This window comes from Sitophilus oryzae, unplaced genomic scaffold, assembly GCF_002938485.1.
Source record: "Sitophilus oryzae breed Bouriz unplaced genomic scaffold, Soryzae_2.0 scaffold_172_pilon_pilon, whole genome shotgun sequence".
In the NCBI taxonomy this organism is placed as follows: Eukaryota; Metazoa; Arthropoda; class Insecta; order Coleoptera; family Curculionidae; genus Sitophilus; species Sitophilus oryzae.
Window position 1 is genome coordinate 1,244,487 of NW_022146424.1, and position 15,596 is coordinate 1,260,082.

A 15,596-nucleotide genomic window follows, 5' to 3' on the forward strand; every position below is an offset into this window, starting at 1 on the left:
ACTTAAAATTATTATTTTTTAAAATACATCCAGTTATTCCATGTAAAGTACTGTCTTCAAAGAACCTTTCTAAGAATCATGTAAGGTTTATATCAGAGGTTTATATGAATAAAAAAAGTTCAGGGTATCTGACCTTGATTTTTCCTAACCTATGAAACCTGTGTGAATCTGAAATCACAATTAAAATCTAGAATTCAAATTAAAATATCTTTATTTCGAAAAAATGGGTGACTTAGCAAAACCACCCTTATCTAATGAAGAAGCTTTAGAATTATGCAATCAAAAACCCGAAGAGACCAAGGTATTCTTTATAATTTTAAGAAAAATTGAACTGCTAAAACTATTATTATTTTCTACAGGATTTTATAATGCAACAAACAATGTATCGCATTAAAGATCCAAGAGTATCTTTACCATTTTACACAGGGATACTTGGAATGAAACTCCTTACAAAGTTGGACTTTCCCGCTATGACTTTTTCCCTCTACTTTCTTGGATACGAAGATAACACTCCTTTCGAACTAGGCACTAGCTCTCGAACCGAATGGGCTTTAAGCAGAAAAGCCACCATAGAACTCACACAGTTAGTATCAAATATATGAATAAAATATTTTATTTTTACATTTTATAATTTACTAGCAACTGGGGCACAGAGAAAGATGAGAATTTCGCTTACAACAATGGCAATACAGATCCCAAAGGGTTTGGTAAGTTTATATATTACACTCACACAAAAGAAATAACTTGTTAATTAATATTTATATAGGCCATATTGGTTTGATGGTACCAGATGTTTACAAAGCGTGTGAACGTTTTGAGAAGCTCGGAGTCAAGTTTGTGAAAAAACCAGATGACGGGAAAATGAAAGGTATAGCTTTCATTACAGATCCGGATGGATATTGGATTGAAATTCTTAATAACAAGGTTACGACAGATATTGTAGCACAATGCTCTTAGTTGTAGCACTATTGTTATTCAAAAAAAATTATAAAGAATTTATCATGTGTTAACTGTCATGGTGGCAAATTACAAAAGTCCTTTTTTTACATTTTTATTGAGTTATAAGATTTTTTTATTGAGTTATTGAAATTTCTTTCAATAATTCAATAAAAATCTCATTTGTTTTGAACTTTTTGACACACAATGTATAGAAATTTACAAAATTTAATTTTGAAATAAAGAATATTTATTAAATATACATATTTATTAATACTTATAATAACATCCTCATAGATTCTAATGGTTTAGTCTTATACATAACATATTTAATATAATATATTATAATTTATACAAAGGTAACAGAAAGCCCACAATTAATTTGAAAAAATAATAAAAAATTGACTAGAATGCATCTAATATAATACAGTGTTGCCTGTTCTCAGGCTAACAGTTAATTTCTATCAGCTAAGTGGAATGTTTAATAGGGAATTTGATTCTGGTAGTACTGAATCATGTCGTAAGTACGCGTTCTGAAGTTCAAAAAGCTGTTCCGGATTATTTGCAGCATGTAATTTGCCGCTTCTTTGTCGTTTGCTCCCGGACTAAAGCGACCTCTCAATAATTTGATGGTTTGTCCTCTGAAACATGGCAACCCTGTGTCTAGCATCAAAGACACCAACGATATGATAGCTTCTTGATATGGTCTGAAAAAAATGACCAGAATTTACAGGGTCAGTTAGAAAAAATTATTTGCTTATAATTTTTAACGACATAAATTACCTGACAGCAAGATATGCCTGTACGCATAAATCGGAAAACCATTTAAATGGCGCAGCCTCCATTTTACCGCCCATTATCATAACCATTTCGTCCGTCAGTTTAATGTCAGGTTCGAATCCCAAGTTGCCCCCAGGCGACGACTCAAACATAAATCCGAAATCTTAAAAAAAACGGTTATTAACGAAATACGATAAAAAAAATCGCCGTCACAGTGACCTCTGAAAAAGACCACTACGACACCGTTTTTTTAGATCATGCGCTCTTTTTTCCGGAATTTTTTCATCAAGTTACCGATGTGAATAATGTGTCCTTCTGTATCCAACATGATGTTGCCGTTGTGCCTGTCTTTAATTTGCAGAAGAAATCCGACAACGCTGTACGCCGCCATAGATATAATGAAGTTTCTTCTGGCGTTTTGGAACTCTTTGGTACACTCCTCGCCGTATTTCTTCAAGAAGTATTCATACATGCCTATGTCCGTTTGACGACCCAACTGATCTCTGGATTTGGCGTTTGGAACACACTCAATTACTCCGCACTAAAAAATATTTTATTTATAGTTTTATTAATTGGTTGTAATCCAAAGTGTATAAATCTGGGAAGACATTGTGTCAGGACTAATGAATGCTTGAAAAACTTACGCGAGAAGAACTATACTTACACCAGGGGAAGTAGCTACAACTCTGTATGGGAACAGGTACAAATCCAAGCCTACGGTTTGGAATACATTTTTGAATATTCCTATCACTTGAAGAGCGAGCATATCTTGTCTGACATCGTCTCCCACCTTGAAAATGGCCGCTTGCCATATTTCAGGACCAAGAGACAAATCTGGTGGTTTCTATTATCAAAATAAGATTCCAAATATAACCTATAAAAGAGTTAAAAAAACGAATTTCATACCTCATTAATTGACACGGCCATGGCGATATTTTCCAGCTCATTGATGCCACATTTCACAACTTTAAATCTCGCCAAATATGGAGCCTTGGCTGCGCTTTGCATGGGAATGCCGCTCTTATAGTCGATATCCAGAACCATAGCTTCTGGATTACTAGGTAGATAACATCCTGATTGCACCTATTAATAAATAAAAATTTTACTTTACACCCGTGCCATAACATGACATCACATAATTATGTTGGCTACAGAATACCTGTAACGCATTATGGTGTCTAGGTAGATTATGCTCTAAGATTAAAATATTTAAAAAAATCTTGATATACCTTAATTTTACTTAGGGCTTCCAAACAAGCCTTTCTTCGTTCCGGACCTTTCGGATAGGGTCTAATCTCGCCCGAAATAGCAGTTATTTTTTCGAAAAAGTCGAATTCTCGCTCGTAGAACATTTTGGCTGGTCCCGACAACTCGTTGACGATACAAGACACTAGAGAATCCAATATTTCGAATAAATCAGCTGAAAATTAAGGAAAAAATAAATAAAACATTGTGGGGGATATAACTGAAGTTATAATATCTCACGATCTTTTTTCTGCATGTCTTCGTCAATGTACAGGTTGGTTTTCATGTTCCAAATGAGTTGATGGGCGACAATCTGTGACTTTTTGGCGATATATTTGATGAATTCGGTTACATAACCCATCTAGAAATGGAAACTTGATGTACAACTTCATACGCAATTTGGTCTTTAAGAATATTGGTATGTCAAAAATATTGCTATGGAAATTCATTAAATTGGGGAATCTTTCCTCTTATAGGCAACACTGTTGTGAAATCTAGCGAATCAAGAAAGCGTTCGTGAAATTCGACCATAGAGAATGAGTATTCCATAACATTTAAACAAGCTGAGATTATTTTAGAACCGTAATTCTGGGTATATAAAGCGATCAAGACGTACCAGAAATTATATTAAAAAAATCAGATAGACATATAGTGTCATAAATGTATATCATGAACACAACTGACAAAAAAATTTACAATGCTTACCTTATCATGACGTAAACTTTGTACAAGCTGTGGAATATAAAACAGTACAGCATCCGGCTGATATGAACTCAAAACTTTGACAGCATACTGGGCTGATATTGGATGTGACGGAAACTGTCTGCTAAAATACGCCAAAGCCTAAAAATACAATATTATAAAATAAATTGTATATTTTCCTAATTTATTGTATTTAAAAAACCTTGTTCTGATTTTTACCTGCACCGTCAAAATTGTGTATATTTAAATACCAACCTGTATAGGTGATATCCTAGACCAAGTCAGCATGTGTACCAATTTCGGACTATCCGCCAAAATAGCTTCTGTGGTAGCGAGATACTGTAAAGCTTCAGGTACGTGAGTGACGCTGCTGGGGTTCATTTGAACCAAGTTCTTGATTTGGCTGATTATGGCGTCATTTATCTTGAACCTGGTCGGTAGGTAGATAGCTAAAACCGGCGATATGTCCCAGGCTAATCTAGTGAAATCGTTCCATTGTTTATCGCTGATGGCTTTCGCTCTCCAAGAAACGATCTGTTCTTCGCCAGGAATGATAAGTTCTAACCTAGAAAAAAGTATGTCTGATCGTGTACAGGCTGTCTCAAATTCTCTGCCAAAAATACAGAATGAAAAAATCTAATAAAAAAAAGAGAAAAAAGTATAGATTGGCTTTTCTTCTAGCAGATTTGAGTTTTTATGATTTTGTTGCACTTTTTGTGTTTATTTTGTATTATTTCTTGGACTGGATTTTAATGTACTTTACTAACCTGGATGTAGGGTTGTGCCACACAATCAAAAACTCGATTTCTACAGCCAGAAGTTCCAAAATTAGATTCCGTTTCTTCAGGTAGCATTTCACAAAATTGTCAGCCATGGGTGCTTTCCTCGTTGATTTCGCCGATCTTTTGCTCAAAGTCGCGGTACTAGTCGACAGCGGTACTGTGTTGATCCATCCGGAAGTAGGCCTCCCAAAATCGCTGGGTTTAATCAGTTCATTGTTTTGGACACCAGATAATGGGGTACTTGGCCCTAAATCTATTAAAAACGTTTATTTCTATATATACAATGTAACACTATCTGTCAATCTCACCTCCAACATCGCTGGTTTTTAAGTACTTCTTATCCGAATGTAGTGTTTGCCAGAATTTAATCAAGTTTGTTATATCTTCTCTTAAATCATTGGGGTTCTGGGTGGGACACTTCACAGGTTTACAAAAATAATCCAGGCAGCAACAGTAAATTCTTTCTCTTAAAACGTTCTTTGCCAAACTTTTCGGCAGTATATCTCCTTGTAACAGGGATAATCCGCAAGTCAGTAATCTAAAATGGCAGAGATAATATATAGGGTGTCTCTTAAATAAGTGCCGTGATTTTAAGAGGTACAAAAGAATCATATTTTCTATATACCATTTTAGAATGAATTAAAAATAGCTGTGATATTCATTTTTGCAAATTCAGTAGAATCATGAATAAACATTTTGAGCACGTCCTATCTTGACATATGGAGGACAATTTTGATTGAAAATTCTTTGTAATATGACGATAAGAGTATATGCATTAATTGTTAACATTTATTTTTTAAGTTTAGTTGAAAATAACTGTAAAAATGTATTATCTTGTGTCAAAAATAAGTACAGTGCGTTGTTTTAGAATTATCAGTAATACTGACATAAAGTTAATTTTCGTTATTTGTTGTTTAGAAAATTAAAATTACTGTGAACTTATTAACACATAAATATGTAATATAGGTGGTGGCAACATTGCAAAGCTTCGATAACACTGCTTCTAAATTATAGGAGTAAGAACCTGCGGCACTAAAAATGTTTTTTTTAATTTCCCGAAAAATGTAAATCTTCAAAAAAAAATGGCAAAAGATAACTCATGGGTATAATTGAGGAGGTTTACGAAGTAATAAACTTACTTAAATCGGACTCCTACAGCTGATATATGCCTAGTCATACTGGCTGGTTCAGAACCCACAGACATTGACAGAGAGTGATGGATAAGACTAGCAATCATTTCTACTTTTTCATAGCTGCTGTACTTAATGGTTTCAACCAATTCGCAAATGAACTGGACCCAAATGACGTGAGGTTTGACAAAAGGATTGTCCGGTTCAAGGCGACAACCTAAAAGATTGTACTTAAAAATAATGGTTAAGTTGATCAGAAAGACGCTCCTTGGAGTTGCTCAAATGGACTTTTGTTATTTTCTGAACAGTATATTGATTATTAATTATGTATTATAATTTTATTTCAATATATATCTACGCTTAAAATTCTAAAGTGAAACACAACCAAAATTAATAAAGGACAAATATACACGAAATGAAAATCGGAACGCAGTTAATTACTAATTTCGGAACGTACTTGAAATTTCCTAAAAATGTGAAATAATCTCAGACACGCCCTAAAACAGGCATTAAAAAAATAATGACGATGTAACTTTGAAAGATTGTTACAACAGCTCTAAATAAGAGATGATAAGAAAAATTGTTCTACCTTTGTTCAATACAGGGACTGAGACAAAAAAAACGGAATGTTGTCTCAGTCTAACACATTTAAAAATTGATTCCACATGTTTTTTCTGTGTAAAAATATTCTAGCGCTATAATCATCTTCTGTGAATTGAACTGTACATACCTTCGTAGACTGCTAGCGGACTGGTTTGTGGAGGTGTGACAGAAAAGAGTCCTTGTTTCTTGTAAATGGTGCACTTCCAGGCTGCAACCATTTCCTGCAGAAACCTCATTTCTAGCTCTGGTTTGGCCGTGATTAGCCAATGCCAGCATTCCACTGCAGTTTTCATTGCTTCTACACTAAATAACTCAACCTAGACAATAGAATATTTCTATTTTATAGATATTTATTCCCTTTTTCTGGGTCGTTTTGTCATGTAATGATATAAAAAAAAAAGATTATATCTTGTTTAGGGTAAGGAGCCTTTTTACCTACATTATATGCAAGCCTCTGCTATTTTTATATTATTAAGAGTTCAAAACATACCTGAGACCCTGCAATACAATGCAACAGATTCCTGTCAAACGACGAAGTATGTATGAGCAGCGCGGTCGCCTGCCACAGCGCATCGCTGTGCAAAGCGTCAGAATGCTGCTTGCACGCATCCCAAACTCTCTGTAAAATTGTGTTGACCAATTCTTCCTTTCTTTTTTCACCGTATATCGTCAACATTCCTACCACTTCGCCAATATATTTTGATCTTTTCGACGACGTCAAAATAATCTTGCTCGAGTCACTTTTGACACACTTCGGCCTTTTTTCCAGGGTACTTGTGCTCAGTGGGGTGCTGTACATGTTTAGAGGGGCGTATTGTAATATGGATTCCAGTGCCATGGAAATGCCGGTATGGCGCCATATACCTTAGAACAAGAAATATAAAATACAGTAAGAAATATATTACCAACTACATACTGGAAAAATTTACTCAAGAAGAAATTGTTTCACATCATCCTACCTGAACTTGAGACCTGAGTCATATATTCTTGAATGTGAGATATGGTTCTTTGCGGAGCCCAAATCATGGCTTCCGCTATGAACCTCTCTGAATTCGTTGCAAAATCTTTCACTATCGATTCCCTAGCTTCTAGTGTGTCCATCAGTTGTATAGAGTAAGGAGTTTGGGGAATCCTCAGTGTGGGAGTCTCTTGGTTAGGGTCAATTTCCAGAGAATGGGATAGAACTTGGAGAATGTCAAGCATCGTCCATAACACTCTATAAAAAAGGAACATAAAAATTATTTTAACCTAAAATTACTCTGTTTTTACCTTTTGCTCCACAACAGATGACCAAACCTGTCCACCAAACTGACCAAAAACTTGTCGGAAACCTTCCTGATCTGCTTATGCGTGTGGTTGAAGTTGACCAGCAAAAACTGGGCGTGCTGTTCCAAATCTGCCTCGCGGGCCTCGTCCTTGGGCTTGTTCTTCATCACTTCGAGGAATTTCTCGAACACTCGGTCACCAACTGAAGCCACGCACATCCACATGCTCGATTTGTCTTTTTGTAGGGCAGAATCGCTTAGGTAGTTCGATATGATGGGTACCAAGCTGGGTTCGCCTGAATGTTGAACCCTAGAGAGAACCAAAAGTAAAAAAGAGCACACCAAAACGTTCACAACAAATGCCAAATAGAAAACTCAATTATTTCGATATATTTAAACAAGAGATTGCTTGTTATTTTACGATCTGTTATTTTAAAACTGTTATTTAGAAATAACAGTTCGCAACAGGGGCGGATACAAGAATTTATTTTAGGGGGGCCAAAATAATAAGCAATGTAGAATATGCCTTTTAGGGCGCCATTTTTAACCCAAAAGCCTAAAGCCCCGTTCTCAGAATAACGTCGTGTAGCGGGCGACACAGTTTGACATTTCAAACAACCAATGGGAGCTGTACTAAATTTAAAATTGACAGCTGTTTGAATTTTGTACAAATCTGATTGGTTCTTTTGTCGTGTCGCTGGCGACAGTCGCAGTTCTGAGAACGGGGCTTAATATTTTACACAAATTACAGATCTTAAGGGGGGGCCGGGCCCCATGTATCCGCCACTGGTTCACAATAGTTGTGGAATGGTTTATGATGTGAAATTGGGACAGTTGTGTAACGAAATTTTACCCAGCTAACGACAGTTGTTACCTTCAAAAAATAACAGGTATGAAAATAATTATAACAAGGTTATTAAGTAAGAATTTATACTGTCATATAAAATGTTTACTAAAATACACTCGTTTCTTTCGGATTTTTTTACTGTTTAACAAACAAATCAATGATTTAGAGAGACTTGTGATGTTAACTTGTTATTTGTAAATAACAGTAACAGTTTTACTGTTTAACAAAAAAAGTCTATGACTAAGAAATCTGGTATTTTTAAATAACTGTTACGATTCGAACTGTTGTTTAGAAATAACAGTTTGCAATAGTTGTTACTTCCAAAAAATAGCGATGGTTCGTGATGTGAAGCTCAGATAGTTGTCTAAAGCAATTTTTCCAAGCTAGGTACTTTCAAAAAAAAATAACAGATATAAAAATAATTATAATAGGCCCTCAATTAAGAGTTTGTACCGTCATATATAAAAATGAATATATTATTTTCAATATTTTGACTGTTCAAAAAAAATCAATGAGTAAGAGAAACCTGTTAAGTATATTAACCTGGGTTATTTCCAAATATCAATAACAGTTCCATTTGTTATACATTTTATTAGTCTATACGGGTTATTCATATTATTTTTTCTATAAATTCCTGGTAAATAGAGAGACTCTGTACATACATCGCATGCAAGAACTATATTCTAACCTTAAAGTTTCCACCCAATACACGCTCAACAAAAACGTGCACTGAGCGAAAGTCAACTTATTATTGACTATGGCCGTCACTTCCGGCGGATGCCTGAGCAACTCGAGGATTTGGTTTTTAAGTTCTTGCAGTTCAGTGATAGAAACACTGTCGTTTCTGACAGCTGAGGTGTATTGAAGTTCCCTCATCTCAGATCTACTTGACGTTGGTGAAACTAAAGTCGGTGATTTTGCCGCTATTTCTTTTACACCTTCGTACCATTCTTGAGGCCAGAGACCTAGAGAAAGATGGTGGTTTAACACAAGAAAATCACCCTCTCCTAGATCATGTTATATGCTTCATGGATATAGATATATCCACGGAAGTATACATGTTCTAGGGACACATTTTGGTAAAATAATTACCAGAACCTGAAGCTGTGAAACCCATAATAACGCAGTACAACCAGAAATCCCTGAAAAGTTTATGGATCCTCGGTTTAGGGTTTTTAATGGGTGGTAAACGTCGTAACAGTACGGCTATAACTGGGATAAGAACTCCCAAGTTTCCTGCAGAACTGGATGCCTTCAATGCTCCTAGAAAATGGTTAAGAAGTATGTATATAAAATAAAATTCTTTTCTAGCCAAATGACGATTTTCGTGAACCAACTTAATTATTTTTTTATTATTATATGTACGTAATTATTCAACATTAAGCGTTGCGCATATTACTTGGATTGCAAAATAGAAAAGGCCTAATTCTCAATCATTACAACTTATCAACTATCTTATCATAGAAATCATAGAAGAAAAACCATACTTTAAAAAGAAATTTGTTCAAAATGTTCAAGAGGAATATCATCACATTTTGCACAACTTTGGACAGTCAAAATAATTTAGAATTAGGCCTTAAGTTAGTTAAAAAAAGCTACTTTAACTACGATTTTTAATAAAATACTACGAAGTTGATGATAATATATTATTTTAACGAATACAACTGAAATATTAGATTCTAAAAGCCTAGCCACACATTATGTTAGGTGCAAATTAGAGTTTTTAGTTAGAATACCATACCCATCATGGAATCTTTAATCTTAAATGGGGCTGCTTCTAAAACTACACAAAAATTAAAACGGAATCATTATCATCGCACAAATACGTCTCTATTTACCTATGCTTCAGTTAGAGAACACAAATACATAGAATAGTTTTCTCTAATTTATAGTAAAATAAATTAAAAATGGAATAGACTATAAATACCTGGCGATTTATCGCTGGCCCTCTTCCCTTCCAGTCCTAGCTGGACGAAAAGTTCCAAAAGTCTGCCTAGAAGTTCGTTCATTTGTTGTTCGCCCTGTATATTGTCGGCTATGTTAGCTAGGGCGTTAATAACGGACCTTGAGACATGTCTGAAAGAAGTTTTAATGTTTTAAGTTAGGATATAGGGGAGATCAAAAAGTAGTCAGTTTACAATTAATTCATACGAGGGTTGTTTACAAATTTCAGCATTTTTTATGACTTATGTAACCTACAAATAATGCTCTAAAACAATAAAATACAACAATTTTAGTATACTGAGTATCTCAATCCATCTGTTCTAATGGAATATATACCGTATAATCGAAAAAAACGGCGTCAAAACCGGTAGGGAATGGCAATCGGTGATAATTTTGGCGAAGACAATCTCTAGACGTCTTTTACTAAAAACTGACATATTAAATTCAAAATTAACACTAATTATAGAAAGACTAAGAAGTCTTTCAGACACACAAATCTATTTCCAAAAGATTATTTTTTCTCTAATTTTAAACTACACAATTTAAAAATAATTTTTACTAAATATAATTTTTTATAAAAAAAAACTGTCCAAGCTTACCTGTATTGTGCTTTTTCATTCGAATGTCCATAGGTGGCGCTACTGCTCTCCACAGTGATCATAGTGAACATCTTCATAACGACCTCGTACACGTGAGGTTCGCACTGGGCGATTATCATGCAACCCAACTGATCAACTATGAGGGTATCTAAAGCCGAAGGTACCCTGCAGAACCTCTGCTGGAAAAACTGTAAAATCGTGTCTGTCGTTTTAGGGGTTCCTTTCATTGAGACAGCCACGTGACCCAACATGATCACTATGTTGGTGGAAATCAAAGTTGACTCGCTTGAAACAATAAAAATAACATCTATTTTATATAACCTAATTTATAAGTAATAGTTTTCTAAGAATAAGAAACTTCATCAATTATGCGTAGGGTCTGACTCACTACAATAGATTACTATATATTTTTTATGATATCACAGCTAAACGTACTTTTTACAACAATAGTTAAAAATAACCATCCAAAATGACTCACAAGTTATTTAATATCAATAAAATAATATGCGATCATTCAAGACAATATAAAATCACACGATGCTTATGAGATATTGGTACAGTTTGAGGACCTCTGGTACAATGACACTAAAAATATTTTTATTTCGATGAACCTCAAAATGTTTTAGGGTTCCAGAGTTTGTCAAAGACTTTCAAAGCTTGTTCTTTCTTTTGTTTGTGGTAAATTGTAAAATTATATAGACCCATTACTAATATCGATCTGATATATTTTTTAGAGTAGCTGAAACAAACATAACCTCTAAAATAATACCTGTCGCTTTTTTCAGCTGTAAACAATCTGTTTGATACTGAGGCCACTAGAGCTCTGACGCAATCAGGATCCAAAGCGTGGGCAGCTTCCAAAGCATAGCAAAGATTCTCTATGGCGGAATCTCTTAATTTTTCAAAAGCAACTTGAACAGGAGAGGACGTTTTGAGTGTTTCCGCCTTGAGTTGATTCCCTGCAGCTAAAACATTGTTCATAATTACAGTTTATTTAGCGAAACAGAGTTAAATTCACAGACTGATAAAAAACTATATCAATTTACAAACAACTCAAACCAACTTAGTTGGTCCGACTTGTCCTGCAACACGTTTTGTCGTCCATGGCCCGTTTTACCTGTAATTTTCAAATTTTCTTTGCTGCTTTTCTCGTTCGCTTGTTTGTGTAGTTTCGACAAAATCGGTGAGGGGGCTATCAAGAAATCCCTCAAACAATAAATGGACGTAGATGAAATGTTTGGGAATTTTTGAGCTAGCTTTCCTAGACCTTCCAAACAGACCATCAAAAGAGGCATGTGAGCCAAAACCAGTTTATAACCATGGCTGGAGCTGATTTTTTCGGACAATCTTCCGCATAAGCTATCGGCACCTACAGGGAAAAATAAAATATTTAAGGGGAAGTTTTTATTTAATTATAATAAATTTTACAAATAAAACAATCAGCACTGACAATATAAATTCTGTAAAAAAGTAACGAAATTTTATACTTCCAACTATAAAAAAATTCTAGCGCATGATCAACAGAAAACAATGTCTTGGTAGGCATAGAATTAATTCAGCTTTTTAGTTCACGCTTTACTCTGTAGCGGATTTTCTCCAAACTTTTTTGAGATATATTAATATATTCATATTTCTACGCCTATTGTAACATGTTTTTTTTTCGAACATACAGTATGTTAATAAGAGCAAAAATATTGTTTTTAGTAATTTCCATAAAATAAAAATGAAAGATAGAAATCAGAAAATTTTATTTGTTAGTTCGCAAAAAAAATTAGTTAAAAAGCCTTTAAGAGTCTTTTCACGTTAGTTATATTTTGTTTTAAGCTCTCCTATGTTAAATATACAAAATCGTGCCTACAATTGACGTAAATAGACTCTCTTAAGCCCTGTCTACACGTAACGTTTTGCCTGTCAGTCTTGCCCTTTCAGTCAAAACGTCATTTCGTCGCACTCGACAGACGAAAAAACGGATCGTTTTACTTTTACTTGACCTGAATTGACATGGACGACCGTCTAGGGTACTGCCAAGGGTTCTCTAGACGGTATTCCGTTTTAACTGACAGGCAAAAGTGACAGGTAAAACGTTAATAAGTGTGGGCGGGGCTTTATATTGAAGACATAAACATATAGAACACAGTGGTATGTATCACCTAGAACGGTTGTTAGAAATTGAACCAAAGTAGAAAAATTATATTCCAAGTCCACTGCAAGAAATAAAAAAGTAATAATAATAGTAACTATCATAGTAAAGTATTAAGAAAAATCTAAAGCGCAAATAGAAAAAAAAATAATTATACCATTATACCGGGTGCGTCACAAAAGTGGCTCACCCTTATGTGCATGTTACAATTTCAAATAAACCATATGCGAAATTGTCAAAAGTTGATATATGATATGTCATTCTATTTAGAGTGCTATTTTCTATCGAATGAAGTAAAAAATACCGAGGGTGCCATTTAAAAATAAAAAGTTGTAGTCATTTCCGGTGAAACAGGAAGTGACCGAAAACAATTGAATACGTCAATCAATCCGAATTTATATCATATACTCTACTTTTTTTATCTGCGAAAATAAAAAAGTTATTGGGGTGAGCCACTTTTGAGACGGCACCTGGTATATACAGGATGTCTTTTAGAACAAAACCTTTGAATTAACAAAAGATAATTAAAAAAAAACTAATTAAATGTAGTTATATTGATAGAGATTCTTTAGCTAAAATATAATTTTCAAAATATGGTACTGCAATATCTACCAGAACTAGATGTCATTGTATTAAATGAAAAACCTTGTAAATTATTTTATTATAAAATATTTTACTCATTTTGTATGTTTGAAACCTTAGATTAAGAATTTTGAAACCAAGCTGGATGATTATCAGATTTTCAAATAATTTAAATATAACTTTAACAGATATAATAAAACTATCGACCTAAATTAATATATACTCACCAGTCTCATCTCCAATAGCCCACACTAACAAATCCACACAAGCTGCGTTAGCCATAACATTAACCCTAAATTTATTAACCAAGGCAAAATTGCTTTCTCTATCCTCCTTCTCACTTGCATCGTGATGTCTACTCTGCAGTTCTGTCTGACCATTTAAATACAATCCTTTCACAAATTCCTGAACTTCTTTAGTAAAGGGAGCTGGTAAATTATACTGTGGCTGTAACAATTCCCTCATCAAAGTTACCATTACCAAATTAATCGTTTCTGAAAAGGTTTTATATGGAAAAATCTGGATTTTCCCTGTAGAATATATTTCTAAAGATTGTTCGTCGATAAGAGTCAGCATTTCTTTGGTAAGGAGTTTTTTACTAAGTGCCAGAATGGTAGATAAATGATTTTGAGGAAAACTTATCGAAGTTCTTTTATCATTACTCTCATTAGCCCTCAACTGAGGAATTTGGTTGAAGCTTGAACCAAATTTGGCAAAGAAATATGTCGTAGGATCGTAAGTACTTGAATTATGATTAATTACAGGTGACTTTTTAAGAGAATTTGACTTGTAAGCTATGTCAGATGCATCGTATCCCTGTGTAATAGCCAAAATATCAACAGTTGCTGTCAGATTTCCAGATAAGCTTCTTGGTATAATACTTCTAAAACTACTAAAGCTCCTGTTATACAAGTTTTTATTAACATTCTCTTTCTGAGTTATTGGTGGTTCAGGTTTAGGAAAAATTCTACATATTAAAGGTGGGTCGCTGAAACTATATCGACTAATAGCTCGGGCAAGACCAATAAGAACAGGTAAAGTTGCTTTGCATAGAAACAATTTTGAACTGCTGTTCCAATAATTAGAATCTTGCATCTTAATGACATTGTTTGTTAGATGTACCATGCTCTCAACTTGAACATCAATAATTTCATTTCTGTATTCTTCACATCTTACTGCTATATCACTGAGAAGTGTATGTAAACAAAAACTAAATTTTTCTGCAATTGGAATTCCTATAAAAGTAAGGTTGTAACTTCTGAGTAACTAAAATTATCAAAACTCACTGTCTGTTGCATTGTATTTCATTTCATCCGGCCATGTAGCTTTCTCTAATAATTTCGCGATACGTATAAAATAAGGGATAATTTTTTCTCTATGCTGAAGCTTTGATTCCAACAAATAAACCCCCAAGGCAATAACAGCATCCTGTTGTCGACAATTTATTGATATTGAATTATGTTGAGATTCTATCGGCCCCATACTATATAATGTTTGTATCTTAAAAATAAACCTGTTAAATACTGGAATAATCATTTCTTTAATCCAATACCTTCTCCCATGGGGTGTTTTGTATATTAGCCAGAGACCTAGCTAAATGCATTACTGTTTTATGGAAAAACAGCTTATTATCGTCTTTGGTCATGGTTGATATCTAGATCACTTTGGCCAGGAAAACTAAACTATGATCGGTGAACTTTACAACATATAACTATAATTTTATTTTAATTATTTAAAGTTCCAAACTCCATCCCAACTTGTTATGGTAATTTTATAAGATTTTAATGAATGAACGTCAAGTGTCAGGTGTCAGACTTGTGTCAGATAATCAGCTGTTTTTGATTACAAATAATGAAATGTCAATTGTATTTTATTATTTTTAAAAGCTACATAAAGACAGTAATGATTATTTATACGGTTTATGTTGACAACATTAACAAGAATATTTTCAAATGGTATTTATCATATAATTCTAAATTTTATTAAAATAATTTAAAAATAAAGATTAGAAATAGCGGCAACTCATAAAACATTAAAAGCC

General features: G+C 33.9%; 2 protein-coding genes across 3 annotated transcripts; one reads left to right on the forward strand and one right to left on the reverse strand.

The window, feature by feature from the left end:
- The first annotated feature begins 122 nt into the window (after window positions 1-122).
- On the forward strand, window positions 123-1,196 carry LOC115881753 (lactoylglutathione lyase). Its single transcript, XM_030899388.1, has 4 exons — window positions 123-301; window positions 360-583; window positions 640-707; window positions 767-1,196. Exons 1-4 carry the CDS (start codon window positions 224-226, stop codon window positions 955-957), a joined length of 561 nt encoding a protein of 186 aa, XP_030755248.1. The 5' UTR covers window positions 123-223; the 3' UTR covers window positions 958-1,196.
- Window positions 1,197-1,218: 22 nt separating this feature from the next.
- Window positions 1,219-15,363, reverse strand: LOC115881750 (phosphatidylinositol 4-kinase alpha). Of its 2 annotated transcripts, XM_030899384.1 has the most exons (26): window positions 15,108-15,363; window positions 14,842-15,055; window positions 13,783-14,790; window positions 12,984-13,037; window positions 11,951-12,202; window positions 11,603-11,798; window positions 10,834-11,118; window positions 10,218-10,366; window positions 9,383-9,553; window positions 8,979-9,255; window positions 7,448-7,753; window positions 7,138-7,394; window positions 6,669-7,042; window positions 6,306-6,495; window positions 5,585-5,792; window positions 4,754-4,983; window positions 4,431-4,698; window positions 3,919-4,228; window positions 3,667-3,804; window positions 3,202-3,322; window positions 2,946-3,136; window positions 2,623-2,799; window positions 2,381-2,560; window positions 2,011-2,257; window positions 1,720-1,879; window positions 1,234-1,643 (listed from the first exon to the last, which is right to left on the reverse strand). In XM_030899384.1, the coding sequence occupies exons 1-26, from the start codon at window positions 15,198-15,200 to the stop codon at window positions 1,418-1,420; spliced, it is 6,282 nt and encodes a 2,093-aa protein (XP_030755244.1). In that variant the 5' UTR covers window positions 15,201-15,363; the 3' UTR covers window positions 1,234-1,417. The 2 variants fall into 2 exon arrangements, with proteins under 2 accessions (XP_030755245.1, XP_030755244.1); XM_030899385.1 differs by lacking the exon at window positions 12,984-13,037 and having other exon boundaries at window positions 1,219-1,643.
- Window positions 15,364-15,596: the final 233 nt, after the last annotated feature.

What these genes read in the sequence shown, in the direction of transcription:
- LOC115881750 (XM_030899384.1), bottom strand. Translation starts at nt 15,200, where the DNA reads ATGACCAAAGACGATAATAAGCTGTTTTTCCATAAAACAGTAATGCAT. An exon ending in AAAACACCCCATGGGAGAAG is followed by an intron (nt 15,056 to 15,107) that starts GTATTGGATTAA and finishes TTTATTTTTAAG; the next exon opens with ATACAAACATTATATAGTAT. An exon ending in GACTCAGGTCTCAAGTTCAG is followed by an intron (nt 7,043 to 7,137) that starts GTAGGATGATGT and finishes TCTTGTTCTAAG; the next exon opens with GTATATGGCGCCATACCGGC.
- LOC115881753 (XM_030899388.1), top strand. Translation starts at nt 224, where the DNA reads ATGGGTGACTTAGCAAAACCACCCTTATCTAATGAAGAAGCTTTAGAA. An exon ending in GCCACCATAGAACTCACACA is followed by an intron (nt 584 to 639) that starts GTTAGTATCAAA and finishes ATAATTTACTAG; the next exon opens with CAACTGGGGCACAGAGAAAG. An exon ending in TACAGATCCCAAAGGGTTTG is followed by an intron (nt 708 to 766) that starts GTAAGTTTATAT and finishes ATATTTATATAG; the next exon opens with GCCATATTGGTTTGATGGTA.